The sequence below is a fragment of the Ctenopharyngodon idella genome, chromosome 9 (genome assembly GCF_019924925.1).
Source record: "Ctenopharyngodon idella isolate HZGC_01 chromosome 9, HZGC01, whole genome shotgun sequence".
Lineage (NCBI taxonomy): Eukaryota > Metazoa > Chordata > Actinopteri > Cypriniformes > Xenocyprididae > Ctenopharyngodon > Ctenopharyngodon idella.
Genome location: NC_067228.1, coordinates 31,283,882 through 31,307,872, shown reverse-complemented (window position 1 = coordinate 31,307,872; position 23,991 = coordinate 31,283,882). Strand labels below are relative to the sequence as shown.

Below are 23,991 nucleotides of genomic sequence, written 5' to 3'. Positions count from 1 at the left end.
AACACTTATTCAGTGCTACATGCTTGCAATGTAAGAACAAAAGCAGTAGAAAAACATAAAAGGTTCTGGTAATTTTCAACCAAGACATTTTCTATTAAGCTTAGGGACATTTCATTTATCCCTAAAACATGACAACACATTGCAATGCGTAATTCAAAATAGGGGTAAAACACCATCATAACTGAGTGAAAATTCCATCACATTAACATAGTTGTTTATTACTGCCCTGATGAAGCTATTTGACAACAAACATATATATGTGCCCCACAAAACAAAATAATAAATGAATTTACAGATTTTTTACCATCTTCAAAAGTTTAGATACACTTCTTGACTCCTCAAGCTTCAAAAGCTGTTTGTAAAAGTTTAAAAATCAAGGGTATGTAAACATTTGAACAGGATAATTTGTGTAAATTAAGTTGTGAATTTTGTCTGTGTAATGTGTAAACACCTGTTTTGTAAACTTATAAAAAGTATGTAAACTTATGAGCACAACTATGTGTGTGTTGATACCTGAGTTGTTGCATAAGGTCTTCTCCCTCTTTAATGACATTAAGTGTGGCCTCCAGTGTGGCCGTCTGCTGCTGCTGAAACTGTTTTATTAGCTCCTGAACCGAATCAACCGAGTCGGAACAAACTTCCTCCAGCAGCTCCTTTTGCAGGTCCTCCATCCACGTCCACAACTGAAACACACACATACAAACGCAACATTAATCCATGAACAGACTTGCAGTGATAGCTTCTGATGATGTTTCTACATGATATTCAAACTTTTCTGCACTTTTACATTTTCATTGAGACATTGAGACAAGCAACTTATTTTTTATTATGTTTATAATCAACATTTATTCCCCACAATGGAGACAAATCCTGACCCATATACAAGCACAGTAACATACTTACAGCAGTAAAGACCTAAAAAAAGTTTTCTAACTTCTTTACAGCCTCCGAGATGGAGTGACCTGTCTGCACAGATTATAACTCTCATCTAACAATAATCTGTCCTGAATCCAATATTAGAAAGCAGCCAGAAATGTATGCTCTCATTTCTCATGCTGCTTCCATTTTTAACATTTCAGTGTAAAAGATTAAACAGTATAGAAATGATTCAGACAGTTCATTAAAACTTAGAACAAAATGATCCCCCAAACACTGGAGTGCTGTGTGGTGTATAGTGTTCAAAGGTCAGTGCTGGTTTGAGCACCAAAATGACATTTAACATCAGGTTCTTCAAGAGGGACTGAACCTCAGTAGCAGTTCTAGACCACAGTAAACTATAACTTTATCTGAAATGTATAGTTCACCTAAAAATGAAAATTCTGTCAAAATTCTGTCATAAAAGAAGATAGGAATTGTCTCACTGTTGTTCTTTTTTCATCCATAAAATTGAAGTCTATGGGTACAGAAACGGTTTGGTTCTTCAGAATATCTTCTTTTATGTTCAACAAGAAAGAAACTCGTACAGGTTTGGAACAACATGAGGGTGAGTAAATGATGACAGAATTTTAATTTTTGGGTGAACTATCCCATTAACCTATTTTCAGGATTATTGGAAGTCATTTTACTGGGTCATGTATCACTCTGCAGTCTCTACACATGAACTAAACTGATTTCAGTTTCATTTATTGTTTTGACAAGTAATCTTGTATTGTAGTGTGATAATGAACAGTGATGACATAACACACTTTTAATATCTAGGCAGAGATGGGCACGCGAGTTAGTGACTTGGACTCGAGTCACATTTTAGTAGACATTAGACTTGACTTGACTCGACACGAAGGACTCGTGAATATTTTAAAAACCAACTTAAGTCTTTTATCCTTAACTTCTGATATAATAAAGAATTTGTGTTTTATTTGAATGGTTTTATAATATCTGCATCACATATATAGGTGCTGGTCATATAATTAGAATATCATCAAAAAGTTGATTTATTTCACTAATTTCATTCAAAAAGTATATTATATTCATTCATTACACACAGACTGATATATTTCAAATGTTTATTTCTTTTAATTTTGATGATTATAACTGACAACTAAGGAAAATCCCAAATTCATTATCTCAGAAAATTAGAATATTACTTAAGACCAATACAAAGAAAGGATTTTTAGAAGTCTTGGCCAACTGAAAAGTATGAACATGAAAAGTATGAGCATGTACAGCACTCAATACTTAGTTGGGGCTCCTTTTGCCTGAATTACTGCAGCAATGCGGCGTGGCATGGAGTCGATCAGTCTGTGGCACTGCTCAGGTGTTATAAGAGCCCAGGTTGCTCTGATAGTGGCCTTCAGCTCTTCTGCATTGTTGGGTCTGGCATATCGCATCTTCCTCTTCACAATACCCCATAGATTTTCTATGGGGTTAAGGTCAGGCGAGTTTGCTGGCCAATTAAGAACAGGGATACGATTGTCCTTAAACCAGGTACTGGTAGCTTTGGCACTGTGTGCAGGTGCCAAGTCCTGTTGGAAAATGAAATCTGCATCTCCATAAAGTTGGTCAGCAGCAGGAAGCATGAAGTGCTCTAAAACTTCCTGGTATACAGCTGCGTTGACCTTGGACCTCAGAAAACACAGTGGACCAACACCAGCAGATGACGTGGCACCCCAAACCATCACTGACTGTGGAAATTTTACACTGGACCTCAAGCAACGTGGATTGTGCGCCTCTCCTCTCTTCCTCCAGACTCTGGGAAATGCAAAATTTACTTTCATCAGAGAACATAACTTTGGACCACTCAGCAGCAGTCCAGTCCTTTTGGTCTTTAGCCCAGGCAAATCTGACGCTGTCTGTTGTTCAAGAGTGGCTTGACACAAGGAATGCGACAGCTGAAACCCACGTCTTGCATACATCTGTGCGTAGTGGTTCTTGAAGCACTGACTCCAGCTGCAGTCCACTCTTTGTGAATCTCCCCCACATTTTTGAATGGGTTTTGTTTCACAATCCTCTCCAGGGTGCGGTTATCCCTATTGCTTGTACACTTTTTTCTACCACATCTTTTCCTTCCCTTCGCCTCTCTATTAATGTGCTTGGACACAGAGCTCTGTGAACAGCCAGTCTCTTTTGCAATGACCTTTTGTGTCTTGCCCTCCTTGTGCTAGGTGTCAATGGTCATCTTTTGGACAACTGTCAAGTCAGCAGTCTTCCCCATGATTGTGTAGCCTACAGAACTAGACTGAGAGACCATTTAAAGGCCTTTGCAGATGTTTTGAGTTAATTAGCTGATTAGAGTGTGGCACCAGGTGTCTTCAATATTGAACCTTTTCACAATATTCTAATTTTCTGAGATACTGAATTTGGGATTTTCCTTAGTTGTCAGTTATAATCATCAAAATTAAAAGAAATAAACATTTGAAATATATCTGTAACACAGTTTGTAAGATGTGGGAAGAAGGAGGCGGGAACCGGCGAACATTCAAACAATAAACTTTAATAAAATAAACAAAGAACAAAACGAAAGTAATGCTGGCAGACCCTCGCGGACGTCTGCCGGCCACACAAACATAATAAAACAAAATAAAGTCCAGGCATGGTCCTCTCTCGTCCTTCACTGTCGTCGCTCCTCCTTTTATGCTTCCGGAGCTCCTCCGTGAGAGACTCAAGGCCGGTGCGCCTCACAGGTGGAGCTTGTTAACTCTCGCGTCACCGGCCTCACGCCGTTCCCTCACGGCTCTCGCCCGCCCTGCTCGTCACAATATCAGTCTGTGCGTAATGAATGAATATAATATACAAGTTTCACTTTTTGAATGGAATTAGTGAAATAAATCAACTTTTTGATGATATTCTAATTATATGACCAGCACCTGTATATCCCTACGTGGTGTGGTAGATCGGACCCATATCATAGAATTATGTCCATATATTGCACGTAAACTCAATAGCGGGCTCTTTGCAAAGTTTGCATATATAGTCATGATTGTTTCAATTGTTGTTTAAAAACAAACATCTAATACTGTATAAGCAACACTGGACAACCTGTTAGAGTATCATTATTTTTCACTATACATGAACATGACTGAAATTAAATATTTTCTTTTACCTGTATATCTTTTCTCGGGTATCTCTGTGGTGAAACACTGTCTCTGTGATAGTGATAGGGTCGCACATGTTCATTGCGTTAGTCATAATTTTGGCTGCATTATAATGACTTCCTAATTCGGAATATGATCAAAGATGGCATATGTGGACATTCAGAGAAATTAGCTATTGAAAAATTACATTTTAATGCTCAAATGAATGAAATGACTTAAAGATTATTTAATTTTGCAGAAAGAAATTCAAAGTTATCAAATCAAGTCAGTAAAATGATCTGATCTATCACTGCTGCGTATGGGTAAAGTTACACATAGCACAACTTGTATAAAAAGAGCTCATTTTATGTATAATCAAGTGCTTAATAGTCTTTCGCTTTTCTGCATTGGTCATTGAGTAATTTCTTCTTTGCAGAGTTTAAAAGGTTATGGCACAATAAATTTCTCTTTTTTAATCACTACCGGAAAATAGTTTGGTGCGATATTGTTCCAAATTTTGGGGGGCTAGAGGGGGGGCCAAGATTGTTGACATAGTAGGACTGGCCCTCCAGTATTTTATCTAATTTTGGATAAATGAAATGAAAGAACTGTTAAAACATTGTTAGCTGTTGTCATGACAATTTGTGAGTGTATTGTTTACTATCAGCTGTGCAAGACAATCAAGAAGCAGCAAACACAGCAAACTGATTCAGTATATCCTACATTATGGTTCCTGTGCAAATAAACGTATGTCATCTTTGTGCTGCATTAAAAAGTCACTGTAAATGCATCCACACTGTTCTATGTGGAGGAATAAAAAAATTAATGCTGTTCATCATTAATTAACTTATGAGAAACATTCATGGAGCCAATCCTGCTGATGTATTAACAGGACCAGAGAATATCAGTCACACAGGCATGTTTAATAAACATAAATCCATCTTTGTAAGACCTTACAGTGTTTCCACCTTTTGAACAATTGCTATGACATTTGTGATTTTCAAAAAAATACACAGAGCAATTTGTTGATCATAACTGATCATGACCAGAAAAAAAATGCTATAGAAATTCCCATGACATTTTAAAAAAATACATAACGAAACCCTGACATTTCCAGATTTTCCGTGACCGTGGGAACCCTAACTCTGCCAGATGCAAAATGAGAGAGTGTAATGATAAATAAGGCGTTTCCCAATCTACAGTGAGGAGGCGGTGATGTTTAACTCTAACATGTTGCAGGCGTAGAGGAGCCTACAGGAGGATATGATATTCATGATAGATGATTCCCTCAGCAGAGGTTTCAGGGATATTATTCATATTAATCATACACAAGAGCTCTGAACAGCAACACATATGACAAGTTTTACAATACAGGAAATCGCCCACATAAAGAAAAAGCTAAACAGAATGGATGCATTCAACCAAACCACACCGCAAAGACATACAGATATTCCTTACAGAAACAAACATGGCCTACGTGCCACTTCAAGAGTTCATTTTTTTCTTTACATTTATTTCAAACATATAGTCTACATGACTTATTTGGCTCTCTTAAAGGGTTAACACATTTACAAAACACAGAAGTGAATGTGATGTTGTCATCCCTTTAGTTTCCATAGTAACAATATCTGAGGTTAATCTGTTCACATAATAAATTAAAAAATACACTTCAGATTGCTATAGTCAGGATTGTGCTTTGTGTTTGTTTCTGTTCTTATGACCTATTTTTCAAGTCTGTGTCTTTGTCATTCAGTTCACCTGTTCTTAATTAATTAGCTCATTAGTTCCCTCATTTGTTCTGGTATATATACTCCCTGTTTGGTTCAGTTCTTTGTCTGTTCTCGTCGTTGTTTAGTGGATGTGTTTGCCTGTTCTCCTTGTGATAAATGGTGATTCTGAATTCATTGTGAGCTCATACAGCCACAGCATGACCACTGCACCAAAACAAGAAGAAAGACACTGAAACAAAGAAAAAAAAAACAACAACAACAACAACAAAAAAAACACTTTTTATGGGAGCTATGGAAGGCACTTCTGGTTTGGGGAACTTCCACTCAAGAAGACTGTCAATATTTCTCCGTGTTTTATTTTCAGACATCAGAAGAATAACTCTTGGTATTTTAATCAGACATGGTATCACAAGAATATCTATGGCAAGAGCTCTTTTCAGTCACTGCATTCTTTTCCTCATGATTATTTTCTTTTTTTTCTCTTTTCTTTTAATTCCGTTGTATCAGTATGAAAAAAGACAAATTACTGCGCATTTGTGATCTGCTCTCCCGATTTACTTTACAATATATCCCATGAATAATTTACTGGAATGCACTAAGAATCTCTGGTTTTCTCCCCAAATCCTCACATCTCTTTCCAGGTTTGTTTTCACATGGATGCTTTAAAATGTAATTGTCTCCCCTTTTAATTTCTAATCCTTATTAGCTGTGTTTACTGGAATATTTCTAAAGCAGGTAAATACAATATTTATTTTCTGTCAAAATAACAGAAATCACTTTGAAATATTATCTCTCAGTGCTAAAGTTAATGAACATTTTTTGATTAAGGCAATGTTACATAATATATAGATAAATATTACTTTAGTGATATTTAATCCATCCATAACAAGCTTTTGGGGTTATTCATGGTCTGTTGTAGTAATTTGTTAATGCTTTTACACTTTTAAGTTTCCTTTTAATGTTCGATGGTTGAAGGGTGAGTAGAATAATGCAACTTCATTGTACCCAGTTTTTTTTTTTTTTTTAAGTGTATTATTCAAGCAGCAACCTTCCGGTCTCTCTCTTGAAACCAACACAGAAGTGACTTAAACTGCAATTCATCGACTGGCCGCTAGAGACAGGCTCCAAAAGGGAGTCAATCCCAATGTTAAATTGCCCAACTTTACAGCAGAAAAAAATGTTTACAGCCTGGTACAAAAAGTGGTTTTGGTCTATATAGCTAATTTTGCCCTTCATGACAACTGTGAGGGGGGTGATTTTTTTTTTTATAGCTCATCCGTTTAAATTATATTAAGCCTTAAAGTTCTGCATAATTAATGGTGTAACCACTTGAGTGACAGGTGGATTGCTGCTGCTGTCACTACTAGCCGTTTGTCTGCTGTCTGTTAGCCATGACGTCACCTCAGCTAATTCCAGCCACTGAACTTGGCATCATTGTTGGATCGTCTTGGCATTGGCTAAAAGTTTTGTCCATCAGATTTACTACAATGACAATGGCTGGAGAATATGCCTCTCAAGACACCACAAAATCCGACAGCACTGCTTGGATATATTATAACTAAAACTGCTGTACTATTTTGAGAAATATACTTTGGACACGGGCTCATTTGTTTGTGAGAGTCTAATGTATACAATCGTATACAGTTTTACAACATAAACGGTGCTCAGATTGCATAATTTCTTGAAGAATGATGATGGAGAAAAGATCGTTCAGAAGAAATATGATGGAGACAATGGACAATATATCAATATTTCATGGATTTAACACTTTTGTGGACAAAATGATGTTTGTTGGATGTTTTTCAATGGACGCTTATCATGGACATTTTACCCAAGTGTGACGGATTGGATTCATCTCGCGATTGCTATTTCATTACAAAGGTATGAAGTCCCGTTTTGATTTTGCGTGTTGTCATTTGCACACCCGACACAAATTACAATATTACTGCTGCTGGAGCATTTATATCGTAAAACAGACACTGTAGATTGACAGTAAACATATATATTATAACTTTCAAATGATGTATAATTTATCTTTGTTAATATTTTAGATAGTCTCTAAGATAGATAGATAGCTCCTTAGCCTGAGCTAACTTGATCACGTCGAGCTAGGCGGATGTGGTTTCAGCAACCAGGCACCTCAGCTCCACCCACGTCCCACCTCTTTGCCCATTTTCGGTTATCCGGGAGTGACGCACAGTGATGTGCTGCCAAGACGGAGATGGCCGGCACACTTTGGGCTTCAAAAATGTTCTCCAGAAACCTACGGGTGATGTCACGGACACTGCATCCATGTTTTATACAGTCTATGGTATTATTCCATTCATAGAGTGAGCCTTTCACTGATTGTTTACAGTTTAATGGAAGTCACTCCCTTAATTTGCGAATGGGGTGTAGGAAAAATGTGGATAGGGCTATTGCCATTACAACTGCAAATTATAAGCACATTAAATTTTCAAACAAAGTTATTTATTTATTATTTATCTTGTAAAGAAATGTGTAAGTCATTTATTTATTTAATTTTTATAGGTTGCAGATGAGCAAACAATTTTAACCAGATGGAAATACACACATCAAAAAGATATATGGTACTAAGGTATATTATGCAACCGCTGAAGTATGAGTGAGTGTTTGAACTGTAGAATTGAGAATATTTTTCCTGTTGAGTTTGTTCTCTGTCTAAACCATTTACAGCGGCTACATTCTCTTCATTTTTAAGTATGTGTGTGTGCGTGTGTGTGTGTGTGTGTGTTTTCAGACTGAAATGAAGTGTTTCTGGAGTGCTGCTAAACCTGAGCTCATTCAAGGGCTTGTGTGGTGACCTCTGGATGCAGGAGCCTCTTTCAGTAGGACGGTCCAGAAACTCTCCAGGCCAGTGTGAAACACTGTAAAACTTTGGCCTGCAGGAGAACCTCCTTATGCCAAGAACTTCTGATGTTAGTCTCAGCTCACGTAATGTAGCTCTTTTCAGCCTCAACACACACACGCACGCACACACACACACACACACACACACACACACACACACACACACACACACACACACACACACACACACACACACACACACACAGAAGTGAAACGGAATGTGCTGTGTATAAACACTACTGTAACACATTTAACCAAACAAAAAATCCACACAGTTAACAGATTAAAGAGCAACTCTGAGTCTTACATATGTATCACTTACCAAAACTACAGCTATTTGATTTATTACATGGTAATAACACATTATTGAAAATGCAAGGATAAAATTAGTTATTACAACTACCAAATACTGTTTATATATTTCTATTTAAATGCTACTCCATTTGAAATAAAACTCACAAATGAGATCTCCTAAAGAGGCCATATTTGTCACAATTATGTCCTTTTAGTTTAATTTTCATGAACTTTTAGTTTGTTTTCTTCTGTTCTACCCGTTTCCTGTTTCCTTTGTTCAAGTTTCCCGCCACTCATCAGTTTCCACGAACACTCATTAATCATCACAGCTTTTGTCATTATGTTCATCACCATTGTGTATTTGAGTTCCTCACTTCCTCTTCCTCATGGTCCAGTATTGTTTGTGCATGTCACACTTTTTCGTGTTGTTTGCTCGTTCTATGGATTACCTGCGTTTGAGTTATTTAATAAACCTTGTTATATAATACTGTGACGTGTTTGTTCCCGGAAAAAAACTGCATAATAGTGCCTTTGTGCTTTGTAACTGCAGACCATTTTCATGCTCAAACAGCAATATTACACACTAAAGAAAGTTGAAAATGTAAAAAAAAAAAAAAAATATATATATATATATATATATATAACATCTGAGACAAAGTTGATACTTAAATGAGAACTCCATTAAATCTATGGCGAAACTATGAAAGTGCAAGCATAAGAAATATTTCTTCAACACCAAATCAGAAAATTGTATTTCAAATGAATGCTTTTCTTTTGAACTCTCTATTCATCAAAGAATCCTGAAAAAAAAACTGTATCATGGTTTCCACAAAAAAATATTAAGCAGCATGACATTGATAATAAAAAAAAATGTTTCTTCTGCTTCAAATAAGCATATTAGAATTATTTCTGAAGGACTGCTGAAGAAAGCTTTGCCATCACGGGAAAAATTACATTTTAAAATATATGAAAATAGAAAATGTTTCACAATATTACTGTTTTTAATGTAATTTTTATCGAATAACAGTAAATGTAGCCTTGGTAAGCATAAGATACTTCTTTAAAACACATTTCAACAAAACTCATTTCATAAATATTGAAAACTTGCATTAAGCATGTAGTTTTTAATCTTGAAATAAATGTGTGTTTTACAAGATTTTAGTCTCCATAGAGAGAGAAAGAGAGAGAGATCAGGACATCAGAGGCAATTGTGAGAAAACCACATTCCTACAGTCCCCATACATCAACAAAACTATAGCTCATGGTAGAGCTCCATGAGACAAGCACAGTCCCAGAAAGATGGATTGTGCCACTTAACCCTCCAACATATTTACTCTCTCTGTCCTTCTCAAACGCAGGGTGCATGAGGTGATGGATGTAGCGTGATGTCACATTACTGCGTAATAAATCACTAATAATCATTGCTATTGACTGCTGCAGCAATGGGCCTTAAACATGTAATGAGTTACGTAATGGCAAAAGCATTTAACTTTTCACACAAGTGTCTGATTGGCAGCTAAGAGGTAAACAGCATGTTCTTCTGGCACATCTGGCACTGCTCAGCAAAACCTCCCAGCATTCCTCTACAATCCACCTGGTATGTGTGTGAGTGAGCAGTCTTACCTCTTTAGTGTGCGTGTGGAAGGAGACAGACATGTCCAGCAGTAGTTTTCTTTGCTCCACTCTCCTAACGAAGTCCTGGATCCTGACCTCCAGGTGTCGCGCTGCCTTATAGATCTCCTCAGGGTCACACTCGCCAGTCTGGGCCAACTGCTCAGCTGCTTCCAGGAGTTTATCCGCATTAGTGTAAGTGTTCTGATCCGGGAGAGAGAAAACATGGTAAAGCTCAATAAATGAATGTTCATTTAATTTAAAATGGAATTTGAGATCCAGATATTGACAAAATATTAGTTCTGTCATGACAACTCTCGGGAGATTGGCGTGGTAATGGATATTGGCATGTTTATGGATATGGCAATGTTAACGTATTTGGTCTTGGCGGAATAGTTCCGCTATGCTGCTGCTGCTGCAGAGCAAGTACAGAGACTTGCTACTGCCAATACATTCACAGACATTGCTGTAAGCATGTAAGACACGGTGCTGCTGCACATGTAACATACCTGAATTAGCACTGTAGCAGATCTATACAGGTGGAGCTGGGGAAGGTGGAGGGTTTCTGAAAGTGCGCTGCACACTACTACTAGCAACACACCGGTATTTGTTTGAATGTTGAGCCGCAGCTCATTTGCCGCTGATGCAACAGCAACCAATCAGCTGCTATGTAGATAATGACGTGATCGCTACCAAATGAGTTAGACCTATCAGCCTGCGCCATCTAGAGTTTCATGTCAGAACTAGGTATTTATGTCACATTTATGTAGCAATGTACATTGTTTCAAAGCAGCATAACTTCAATAAACAATAAAATATCCATGTTATGGTTGTAAAATTCACCAATTCAATTTCAGCTGTAAAGTCGCTATACAGAAGACAATAGTGTTGTTATTCTGCTCAAGTCAGATCAATGATTCAATTCTGTTCAGTAACAGTGTAAATGTTGCAAAGTTATTGTCATCATCCAGGGGTGCGTTTCCCGAAAGCATTGTTCCCCGAAAGGCATAGTTCAACAAAACGGTGTTTCCTGAAACCATAGCATTGCAAAGTTGTGTGTTTGGAACGAGCTGTTGTTAGAAGCATAGTTTCTTGTTTGCATGACAAGCTGACGTTCACTGCAGTCTATATAGTTTATTTCAAATATATACAATGCGTAGCAAGTTGGATTTTTTTTAATTTGCCGTGAGATTTACTTGGGAAGCGTAAGAGCGTGAGACAGAGCATGAAAGCGTGTCTCATGCCAAATGCGTGAGAGTTGGAAACCCTGATTTTAGTGTCATATGTGTTACCATGATGGTGTTTTGTATTTTTGTGTATATGACTCTGTACACCTTTTATATATTAGTATTTCCCTCAGCTTGTGGAAAGTGATGAACTTTGTTTCATTACGTAGGGTTTCTCTTTGCCACCTGTGTTATTATGGAGATTATCAGTATATCAGGCCTTGCTAATTTAGCAGAAAAGGATTGTTTGTAAATTGAGTGTAAGCTTTATGAATGAAATGAACACAGCCACGTTGCCATCTCGGTGTATCTCTCTTAAATAAGAAATTGAGTAATATCAACTAAGATACTGAATCATACACATTTTCAACTTCTTGATGTTTTATATGTTTTAAGTCTTGTATGATATGATATATGGTATGTTTCTCTGTCTCACTCATGTAATTTTATGAACTTCCGGCCAAAGCCCTAACCATGTCCGGTTTTATTTGAATACAGATAAAAATAATTTTGAGATTATAATAGATACAACTACAGATATTGGCTCTGCTGCACAACACTAATTCATACACATACATATTATGTCCTGTTGAAAACCTTCTGGCATAAAAAATTAGGAAATTAGACAATATCCCAATAGAAATACCAGACCTCAACTATATGAACGAAAGGATTAATTACTCTTATGGTGATAAAACATCCTCCTCACATGTAAGATTGAACACCCATCTTTAGAACGAATTCAGCCAGTTATCCCATCCTGGCACACATCACATCACTACATTACACTCAGCATGATCCCCATCAGAAGCAGCAGTTATCACGGATTATCACCTTGTGGCCCTAACATAGCCAAAAACAGAGGAATAGTGGCCCACTGGCTGCTGAGACAGGAGCATTTTCACCCCAGTCAACACTGTTCCTCACTGTCAGACATAAGGTAAGATGCTTTAAAGAGAGGTTGGCTAATTAACATGAGATAATTACATGTGCATTCACCTGCTGTGACTGGAGAACAAGAACACATTTACAGCTCCAGAGGGCTTCAATCCTTCATTAAACACACAGTTAAGACATTACATTTCTTATGAGAGATTTAATCTGTTTTATCGGGAAATATTAGCTGAGTCCACATGAATAAAGCCCTGCTCATACAAAAGTTTAGAGGCATTTACTTTGTTCCACGGTTTTCCCATGAACGTCATACTTTCACACTTTTGTGTGTTTTAAAATGAAACATTCTATCTACCCTGACTAAGGATATTTCTCTGTATCACTGTGATATTGCCGCCATGTTTGCGGTCACACATCAGACGTAAACTCAATCTGATTTGTCGTTATTGAATAGAGAAGAACATGACATCAATGACCAAAGACCTGAGACCAACCTGCCAACAGGATCAATGGTGACAGTGAACACCAAACACACAGCAGTCAAGATACAGACACATGTAAATTAAATGAGAGTAACAATGAGCTATAAAATATCTTTTCAATCCATAAGTTGCTCAGCCATTTGTCTTAACAATCTAGTGGACATTATTAATAAACAGACCAGGGCCCATTTTCTTATCACTAGGAGTTTCTATATAAGAGCACTTAAGAAAATAAGAAGCTGAGAAAATTTATAGTGACAGTAATTAATTAATTTGTTTAGGAGTTGATACCTTTAATATGAAATATGAGCCTCAGCCACATCCATTGAAAACAAACAAACAAACAACAACTCCTGTACGGTTGTCATGAAAGTGCTTGACAAAACAACATCCCTCAGGGCTTTTAGTTCAAAACTGTGCATAGTTGGTGAAATGTTGATGGATTCTCATATGTGTACTGTAAATTTCTGTAGAGAGGAGTAATATTTATTCAATTTTTACCAAAAATGTGATGATGTGAGCACTATGGAGCATTAAACACTCTCATGTAATATCTGTTTCATTCATACCGGAAGCCGGAGAGAACCCTCGTGCAAAAAGTCCACAAATGTGAGACTCATAAAATCATAGAACTTGTGATATTCATGAAATCCCTTATATGGACAAAGGCATCCCGAATCCAAAGACTACTTTTGAAAAATGAAGATCAATGGAATGTTTTTTTGTTTGTTTGTTTGTTTTTTAAGAAGGCCATTTGATACAAAGTCAAAGAAAGTGAAGTGAGAAGTTTAATTAAAGAAATTAGGGATTAAAACTGTGTGAATAGACAGTCGTCAGTAAATATAATAAAGAAAAAATAATAATTAGAGCCGTATCCCGACCGGAGAGGTGTGAATGTGTGCAGGAGAGACAACATGTATGGGCAAGTTTGCACCACAAAACAATAGAAACAACAGACTGAATGAATGCTTAGAAGATGTGCATAAACATCAGTTGCCATTTTAGAATTTCCTCTAAATAAAATCACAGACATGGTGTTAAAAATATATATATAAAAAAAAAAATAATAAAAAAAAACACTTTTAGAGTTATCATCTTCAGATTTGAAATAGAGCCTGTGGCTTTAGCAATGAGGCCAATTACAGGCCAATAAATTTTTTTTTACATATACAAGAAACTTGTGATCTAAATTGTCTGTGCGCTGATTTGCAGCGAAAAAGAAAAAAGAAGAATATGAAGGAGTTTCATTGATTGACGTTTTATTGCAGGTCTATGACTCCTCTCCCTGAACTTTTCCTTGTCCTGTATCTTGCCCTCTCATTGGCTGTAGGTGTAATTTCCAGTCAAAAAATATTTCACACTGAATGACTCTGAGTTGCAGAAAGGTCCAGATATTATTCACAATATTTCACAATATTAATGTTTTTATTGTATATTTTTGATCAAATAAATTCAGACTTTGTGAGCATAACAGACCGCTTTCAAAAACATTGAAGAAAAATCGATTAATTATTCCAATTATTCCAAAATATGCTAAACTTTTTATCGATTGCGTACTCCAAATCTAACAAATACTGTACTTAATAAAGATTCAAAGACACTAATGAAAATGATCACATGTACTTTGAGAGCAGGATCTTAGCTATTCCCTGCATTTTTGGTTAACATTACTGTACATACAATCATGTAATAACAGTATTATCTACTTTCTGTGACTTGTTTGATTAGATAAGTTGATTGATGAAGTGAATCTTTGTTTTTCCTGTTCTGTTTCTGTACATACAGTAATACATAAACTTGTCTAACGTTATTACAGTAGAACGCATGAGAACTAGCTGACTGTTTTTAACACACTGAGTGATATAAGGTTCATTAGGGATTTGTTTAGGGTTAGCAGCACAAAAAATCCATCATATATGCCGCATTCCTGATTTGCTCGTGCATACATGTACATACACAAGACAAATAGCACATGAATCCATCACTCCATTAGAATGTGGCCTTAAAGTGTCTAGAGGCGTTTGTGTCTCATCTCTTCATCTTCTTGGATATCATATGTCTGATAAGCAGATGTCAGGATAACAAAAGCTGCATATGTCTCACTGGTTACCAATAATGGCTGAGCCAAAACAAATCCCTTACGCTTATTTAGACGGAGTCAGAACGTCTCGGGCCCTTCTCATGACACCAAGACTCACGATCTGTCATCCGGACTATTATGGATTATTCATGTCAGAGGAATTATGTCGATGAGAGAGGCAGGGCTTAGTGTACAGTGATCTTTATCTCGTCTGTGTGCTGTCAGATTACTGCACAATGTATTTAACATCACTTTATCTTTATCAAGACTTGATCTTATTTAAGATGACAAAAAATGTGAATTTAATTCAAATTTGTCTGTTTTGTACATGACAGCATTCAGTAGCTGAGGAAAATGTTAATGGCACTTACCACTTCAATACTCATTGTCATGCTGCTGAGGTATTGTGAGTGATTGCTAGGGTGTTGCTAGGTGGTTGCTAGGTTGTTCTGAAAGGGTTGATTACTGGCTCAAAAAAAAAAAAAAAAAAAAAAAAAAAAAAGGTAACACTTTAGTTTAGGATCCAATTCTCACTATTAACTAGTTGCTTATTAGCATGCAGCATATTACTAGGATATTGGCTGTTTATTATTACTTATGAAGCACATATTAATGCCTTATTCTTCATTACTTTTGTGTTACTTTTTCTCACCTGGGCTGGGCTTGCTTGTTTGTTTTATAAGAACAAAAAAACAAAAGCTCTGTTTTTGGCAAATGTAAAGGCCCTTTTCACAACAAAAGTGAAATGACACAGAAGAAGAAAGTTCACCACTCTTACTTCAGCAATAAAATAATAAATTAAACACAAATGTGATGTTCATCTAAAGTCATTATGGTTTAATTGGATCATACAAGGTCAGCAGCAAAGACATTGAGATTAATTACATAAAGTACATTTGTGTTATTTAACATATTTAATTGCTGCAGGTTTGCATAATATTCTGAGTTTGCATGTCACTGTTTTTTTTCATTTTGTCCAAGTGAGATGAATAAATGCATGCTCACATTTAGCCTAAAACTACAACCCAAATTCCGGAAATGTTGGGACGTTTTTTAAATTTGAATAAAATAAAAACTAAAAGACTTTCAAATCACAAGAGCCAATATTTTGCACATTTTATGCACAAAATGAGCTCATTTCAAATTTGATGCCTGCTAAAGGTCTCAAAATAGTTAGGATGGGGGCATGTTTACCATGGTGTAGCATCTCCTCTTCTTTTCAAAACAGTGTGAAGACGTCTGAGCATCGAGGTTATGAGTTTCTGGAGTTGAAATTTGGTCCCATTCTTGCCTGATATATAGGTTTCCAGATGCTAAAGAGTTTGTGGTTGTCTTTGTCATATTTTTCTCTATAGGTGAAAGATCTGAACTGCAGGTAGGCCAATTCAGCACCCGGACTCTTCTACGACGAAGGCATGCTGTTGTAATAGCTGCAGTATATGGTTTTGCATTGTCCTGCTGAAATACTCAAGGCCTTCCCTGAAATAGACGTCGTCTGAAGGGGAGCATTTGTTGCTCTAAAACCTTTATATACCTTTCAGCATTCATAGTGCCTACCAAAACATGCAAGCTGCCCATATCGTATGCACTAATGCACCGCTATACCATCAGAGATGCTGGCTTTTGAACTGAGCGTCTCCCTCCTCTTTAGCCCGGAGAACACAGCGTCCGTGATTTCCAACAAGATTGTCAAATTTGGACTCGTCTGACCATAGAACACTTTTCCACTTTGAAACAGTCCATTTTAAATGAGCCTTGGCCCACAGGACACGATGGCGCTTCTGGACCATGTTCACATATGGCTTCCTTTTTGCATGATAGAGCTTTAGTTGGCATCTGCAGATGACACGGCGGATTGTGTTTACTGACAGTAGTTTCTGGAGGTATTCCTGGGCCCATTTAGTAATATCATTGACACAATCATGCCGATGAGTGATGCAGTGTCGTCTGAGGGCCCGAAGACCACGGGCATCCAATAAAGGTCTTCGGTGATGATGTTATGCACTGTAGATGATGAGATTTGCAAAGCCTTTGCAATTTGACGTTGAGGAACATTGTTTTTAATATATTCCACAATCTTTTTACGCACTCTTTCACAGCTCTGCCCGTCTTTACTTCTGAGAGACTCTGCCTCTCTAAGACATCCCTTTTATAGTTAATCATGTTACAGACCTGATATCAATTAACTTAATTAGTTGTTAGATGTTCTCGCAGCTGAATCTTTTCAAAATGTCTTGCTTTTTCAGCCATTTGTTGCTCCCGTGCCATCTTTTTTGAGACCTGTAGTGGGCATTATATTTGAAATAAGCTCATTTAGTGGATAAAAGTGTAAAATTTCTCCGTTTAAACATTTGTTATGTTATCTGTTCTATTGTGAATAAAATATTGGCTCATGTGATTTGAAAGTCTTTTAGTTTTCATTTTATTCAAATTTAAAAAACGTCCCAACATTTCCGGAATTCGAGTTGTACAATACCCATCATGTTCACACACAACACCTCTGCACTCTTGATTTAAAAAGTAAAAACCATAATTTATTTGAAAAAGTTACTCAGATATTTTGTTGTATATTTAAAGTAATGCGTTACTTCACTCGTTACTTGAAAAAAGTAATCTGATTACGTAACTCACGTTATTTGTAATGCATTACCCCCAACACTTATTATCACAGCTGAAAACAGTTGTGCTGCTTGATATATATTTGTCGAAACCATGATCATTTTTTTCAGGATTCTTTGATGAATAGACAGTTCAAAAGAACAACTTTTATTTAAAACAGACAACTTTTGTAACATTATAAAATTCGTTATTTTTAAAATTCGTAACTTTTGATCAATTTAATGCATACTTGCTGAATAAAAGTATTAATTTCTTGAAAAAACTTACTGACCCCTAAACTTTTGAACAGTGGTGTACAGTACTGTACATCCCACTTTATGTCAGAGCTCATAAGTCTGTCGTGAAAGGCTAAAATCAGTCACCCCTGTAGAATATTAATGGGATTTTGACTTTGGGAACCCAAATGTTGCACAACAGAGGTTCCTACCAAGGTTATCCAATCATAACAGAAGTTATTTACATTCAGATTTCAGAAGTCTTAATGTTACAGCAGCAAAAAACAGAATTTTTATTTTTTTTGGGTCAGCGAGAGGTGTAAAACAGTCATGAAAAACTGAATTATGTTTTTAGTGCTACACAGCTTGACTAATATTATAAGTGGACTAAAAATATACAAAAGAATGCTCCTAATATATTGTACCTGCATTCCATATATATTGCTGTAATAGCCATCAATAAGGAGAATATCAACATATACAGTATAGTAGTTAAGTCTTTTCTTTTTACAAAAACACAAAATAAGCGAGGCACATCCGATGTGGCAGTTTTCCAATAAAATCAGCATTCAATCATGTTTACTTGGCTTTTGTCTTGTGTGCAACGTAGAAACAACAACACAAATCTACTGTGTATTTTCACACTTCTACCCTCATTTTTTAAACCTCAAGTTGCTACTTATGAGTACTTAAGATGAATTACAACACTGAGGCATTTGGTAATTGCTTTATAGTCAAAGCATACAATATCTGAACTCATTGCCCATACACTAAAGGAAACCATCTGTGAAGCTCATTTGATGGAGCTGCAGTGGGCTGAAAACATTTCCATTAGCCCTGAAGCTTTTGTGTTTGCTGCGCTGCCACCACTGCATATGTTGACATCTTTATTACATCATTTGATAAAATGTCTCTGAAGGGTCAGACACCAACAAAATCTTCCTGTAATTACCCAGAGGATTGTCTCCTTGTGGCTAGAGGGGTTTGTTTGAGATTTGTGCAGTATGGGAAATGCTCCTGATAGAAACGTTTTTATTTGCATGGCAGGAAGTCGCTGCAGATGTGTGCTTGTGGGACACACAAGACTCAGTCCTACATGTTTCAGCGTCTGATTCTAATTGTATTGTTAGACTGTGACCAAACTAGGCGCACCATGATAAGCGATAAATCACATTTCTTCCATGTTAATCTGAGTTTTTGTTCTAACAAGCCATGACTGTCAACAGCGCTCAGCATAAAAACATTGTGACATTCGATTTTTACAGTCTCAGGCTCACACAAAATAGCAAGAGCTATCTGAAATTGCAGCTTCTTGACGTTTTTTTTTTTTTTTTTTTATCAGGCCACATGGAAACAAAGTCATGTTAGTACAATGACTTGTCACTCAATTATCCAGGGTTTACAAGGTTCATGACTCTTAATCTTAGAAAGAGGTTTTTGTTTGAGATAATTAACCTTTTAAAGCCTACTTTTTAAAGCAAATTTCTATGGCCTCTAAATTATTAACAATCACAACTTTGCTGAAAAACCTGTTGTACACAATCTACCACATGCCTTCTTTCATCTTAATGATAGTTTACACTATTTAGTATAAACTAAATAAAATAAACTAGTTTATACGTTTTAGTATAATTGTAAAAACGGCCCTCTTTAGTTCATGTTTCGCATGTCTTTTTGCTGTGAAATCTTTATGTATTTTTATAAACATGCCTTCTGAACTAGTTAACTAACTAGTACACTAACCCTTTAATGAGTAAGGTAACGAGTGATTGATTGATTGATTGATTGACTGATTGATTGATTGATTGATTGATTGATTGATTCATTCATTCACAAAGCAAGTGCTAGTATTAGTCAAACAGTGCTGTGTGTTGCTTGGATGCGCACAACAGTTCTGCTGTGGCTTTTGTTGGAACTATTTTTCATTTTTCAACAATATTGACAATACTGTGTTTACAATGTACGTCACTTAATATTACACTTTTGTTTGTTGAACTGTTGTATAAAATCAATGTCACATTTGCAATCGTGTGGATATTTGTGAAAAATTGCTTTCTTGCTCATATAATATATTATCAACATTAAAAACAAGAACTCACACAGGGTATGTTTCTGCCTCGAAGAGAATCTGTGTCTTAAATCAATCTCTATGCACAGTCTGTGTCTATATTTGTTCGGAAACCCCCACTTTTACAAAAGTACATTTCCGAGAACGATCACTTTTAATGTTATTTTAAGGTGGGGTAAAATTAAATGAACGTTTAATAAGCATTTTGTTATGCAGTACCGCAGTTGGGGAACGACTGGGCTAGAATAAGCTGCAGTGTCGACGGTGTCTGGCGGTGCAAGGGTAGTATTTCTGTTGCATTACACTGGAACATGAAAACCCACAATTCAGGGTACATTTACATGACAACAATATGCTTAAAAAAGAGAAAAAGTTTTTCCTTTGAGTTTTCTGCATACAGACGACACCATTGTCAAAACGATCCCCATTCACACGGATCCATGAAAACGACTAAAAACGCTGTATTCTGCTGCCAGGCCATTAGATGGCGATGAAACACTATAGACTGAACATGTAATACGCATGTGCGTGATGTCATCGTTTCCACAGATTCCATTTTTGTTTACACGGAGACCGTTTTCAAAAACTTGCACTTTAAAACCCGTTTTCAAAAGCTTGCGTTTTCTGGCAATCAAAGCGCAGTTGTTGTGTAAATGAACAGCCAAAACGCATTGTTTATTGGATGTGCTGCTACGCACTAAGACCTGATAATGCACACATTGAGTGCGTTTATATGCACGTTAACCCGTTAACGCATAAACACATTAACCTGCTTTCTGTCTGCTTATTGAAGTGCGCTTGTGTGTTATGTGACAGGAATGCGTCCTTACTGCGGATTTAAGCGCATCCAGACAGAGCGAGGGTTTTGCAGCAAGGTAGGAGGAAATATATCACAGACTCTTTCTTGACCCAAAAAATTATAAAAGTGCTCTCATCTTGTGCAGCAGAAGAAGAAATGGTATAGTTAAAATGTTGCATCTGTAACTGCATGATAGGATAATATATGGCCATAAGTTTCCCACTGACACTAGTTGCAATAATCTTCTTTGAGTTTAATGCTTTATTAACATCACAACCGACATGACAAATGAAATACCTGGAGTCAGATATGTAAATGATTATGTTTTGACGTCACTACCGGGATATAAACTAATTCATTTATAAAGTCTTGAAAACTTGGTTTACTTGTGTTGTCAGGTTATTGGTTTGCATGTAAACCCGGACAACTGCTTATTTCAATAAGCTGATTTTTGTGAGTTATCAGCGTATTAGTATGCATGTAAATGTGCTCACTGTTTGAGAAACCATTTAATTAGCTGTTTTTGGATGGATATAAATGAATGATTCAATCTGAAAATAAGTGGTTTAAATAAGATTGATGTGGATTAGTCCGATTGGCTGTGGATGAATGCCTTGACTTGATCTGTTTTGGATGAATCTCACTGGATGCAGCTGTCGTCTCACCTGTGCCACCTCCTCAAAGTCATCGTGGCGTTTCTGGAGGGCTCTGGCTCTGTGCAGGGATTTGCCCACACCTGTGTGTTTACTGAGGAAAGCCTCTCCATGATTCTCTATCCAGTCAATCACCTGCAACACACAAACAAACAATCCATTCAGTGCAGGGACAAAACATCACAATACAGAGCTGAAAGAGAGTCTATCAAGTGAGCTTCTGTTTTCACTAGTCCATTCAATTGATGTGACATATAGAGAGCCAGTTATTTTGGAGAACACACACATCCACATGCACACACAGGCTAATACTCAGTGCCTGTGACTGCTCGCATACTCTCATGGGCAAATGAAGGGAGAGTGATCAATCAGCATCGGTTTTCTTTCCAATAGTGATTCAACGACTTTTTCATCATCCCTAAGGACACTGTGTTGCAAAAAAAAAAAACCGCAATGTTCAGAGGTTGCTCTTTTATAATTAAAAAGGTGACCAGATATAGCATCTAAAAACATACACTTTACTTTATAGAAACAGATTTCTCCTGAAATCTAGAGGAGACAAAAGATTAGTGGGGTATTTTCCCCAGAGAAAAATCAGAGAAGCTTGAGACCTGAGTAAAAGTCTCCATTTGTTCTCATTGCTGTATAGGGAAAAACATTAAATGAATCTCATATGTGATTTTTCTTTCCTGTAGGTGTATATTTAGCTGCACAACATCAGATATGTTTGTTCTCATAGAGTTAGTTAACTACTGAACCAATACATATCTGTAGTTTGATTGATTTTATTTTAGAAACAAACACCAAGCATCTGACCACCTTTTTCTGGTTACAGTCGTGGTAACTGTGGTCCTTCTGCTACATTTGCGTGTTTGTAAGTGATACAATGATAATCAACATTCAAACAATTGCGTCAGTGAGTTTTTGTTTCTGCTACATTGATTAAAGCATCCACTGTATGTTCTAAAAACAGCTTCCTTCTTTCACACGCACATTAACAGAGGCTGATGAGATAAATATAGCCCTGCGTGATGAGTCCATCAGAAGATACGGCTGCTCACAATCTGGAGTTCACAGATGGCACAAGTTACATCCACTCAATCCAAACACCTGTTTGGCCAAATAAATCAACTCATAATTCAATAGCAATCAGGCATTTGTGTTTGATTATCAGTCATTGTGTTTGACTCCAAAAATCTGTGCTGTGTGTGTTCATAACTATTGATTATGCTTTGTAATGACTGTTTACATAAAGAACCTCAGCAAATCAAACTTATGATAATAATCAAGTACAAGAAATAATCAAGGAAAAGACATAATAAACTGAGCAGACTGAGTGTTTCGTAAACAGTCAGAACTGCTATTGTAATTTCTACTGCTTTAGGGGTCGGTGACAAATAAGGATGTCCAAGATGATGAAAATGAAAAATCTTTGGAAAAAATTTGTTTTAAAATGCCAAGTGTAATCTTCATATTCATTTAAGTGCCTTCTTAAAAAGGTACTTAAATGATTTATTTTGATTTAACAATTATTCATTTGGCAGACACTTTCATTGAATTCAAGGTCTACATATTATTAGTTCATGCATTCCCCAGGAATTAAACCCATGACCTTGGCGTCGCTTGTCACAGTCATGTTTCATTGTCTTCTGTTTAATTTCTAGTCATGGTTTCCTTTGTCAATGTTTTACCTGTGTTCTAGTTCATCATTAGTTGTCATAGTTTCTTATTAGTTAAACACCTGTTTCTTGTTCTGTTGATCATTCCCTCTGTGTATTTAAGCCTTCAGTGTTCTCACTTCTGGTTTCCACATTAACGTTTAATGTTAAAATGTGAGGTGTGTAGTGTTCTCACTCTCTCTGTTTAATAAATATTATCATTATTCACACATCTCTCTTTTCTGTTGGATTACAGCTGACAGAATGACAGAATGCAGAACCAAGACAAGATATAAACAGCAAAATATCTATGGATATTCCCGCAGTTCAGTTCCTCCGGCTGGAGCACACAAGGTACTTCCTAGATATGGCGTGCCTTACCCATTATTCCGACCATCTGCTACGTGTATTCTATAACACCAGCCTTGACGAGTGGTCAAAGGCACCCCTGCCTGTAGCTAGCTTTGCCGAGTATGTGGAGTGGGTGCTGGTACAGTGTGATTCACTTTTTTACCGTCTGCCTCACTGCTGAGGACGCTGCCAGCCCCACTCTGGACTCACAGCCCAGCCGGCCATCAGCCATATCTGCAGTGGAACAGCCAGAGCATCTCGAGGCCATCTCAAATCCAGCCAGAGTGATCGCCATAGGCTATTTTAGTTTCATATTTTGCATTTCTGTTGGGTGAGCTGGATAAAGAGTAGTTTGCTGGTCTATAGTCTCCGCTGGTCTCATCCAGTTCCAAGTCATCTTCATCTCTGATGGTTAAGCCCAGTTCCAAATCAT

The 23,991-nt window shown here is 36.8% G+C and overlaps 1 protein-coding gene across 4 annotated transcripts in view; it reads right to left on the bottom strand.

The window, feature by feature from the left end:
• kalrna (kalirin RhoGEF kinase a) overlaps window positions 1-23,991 on the bottom strand; it is a 252,578-nt gene that overhangs the window by 102,906 nt on the left and 125,681 nt on the right. For all 4 annotated transcript variants that reach the window (XM_051905418.1, XM_051905419.1, XM_051905420.1 and 1 more), the window contains 3 exons: window positions 21,562-21,684; window positions 10,526-10,717; window positions 514-683 (listed from right to left, as the gene is read on the bottom strand). In XM_051905418.1, the coding sequence (XP_051761378.1) occupies window positions 514-683; window positions 10,526-10,717; window positions 21,562-21,684 (485 nt within the window). The remainder of the gene's footprint in view (window positions 1-513; window positions 684-10,525; window positions 10,718-21,561; window positions 21,685-23,991) is intronic.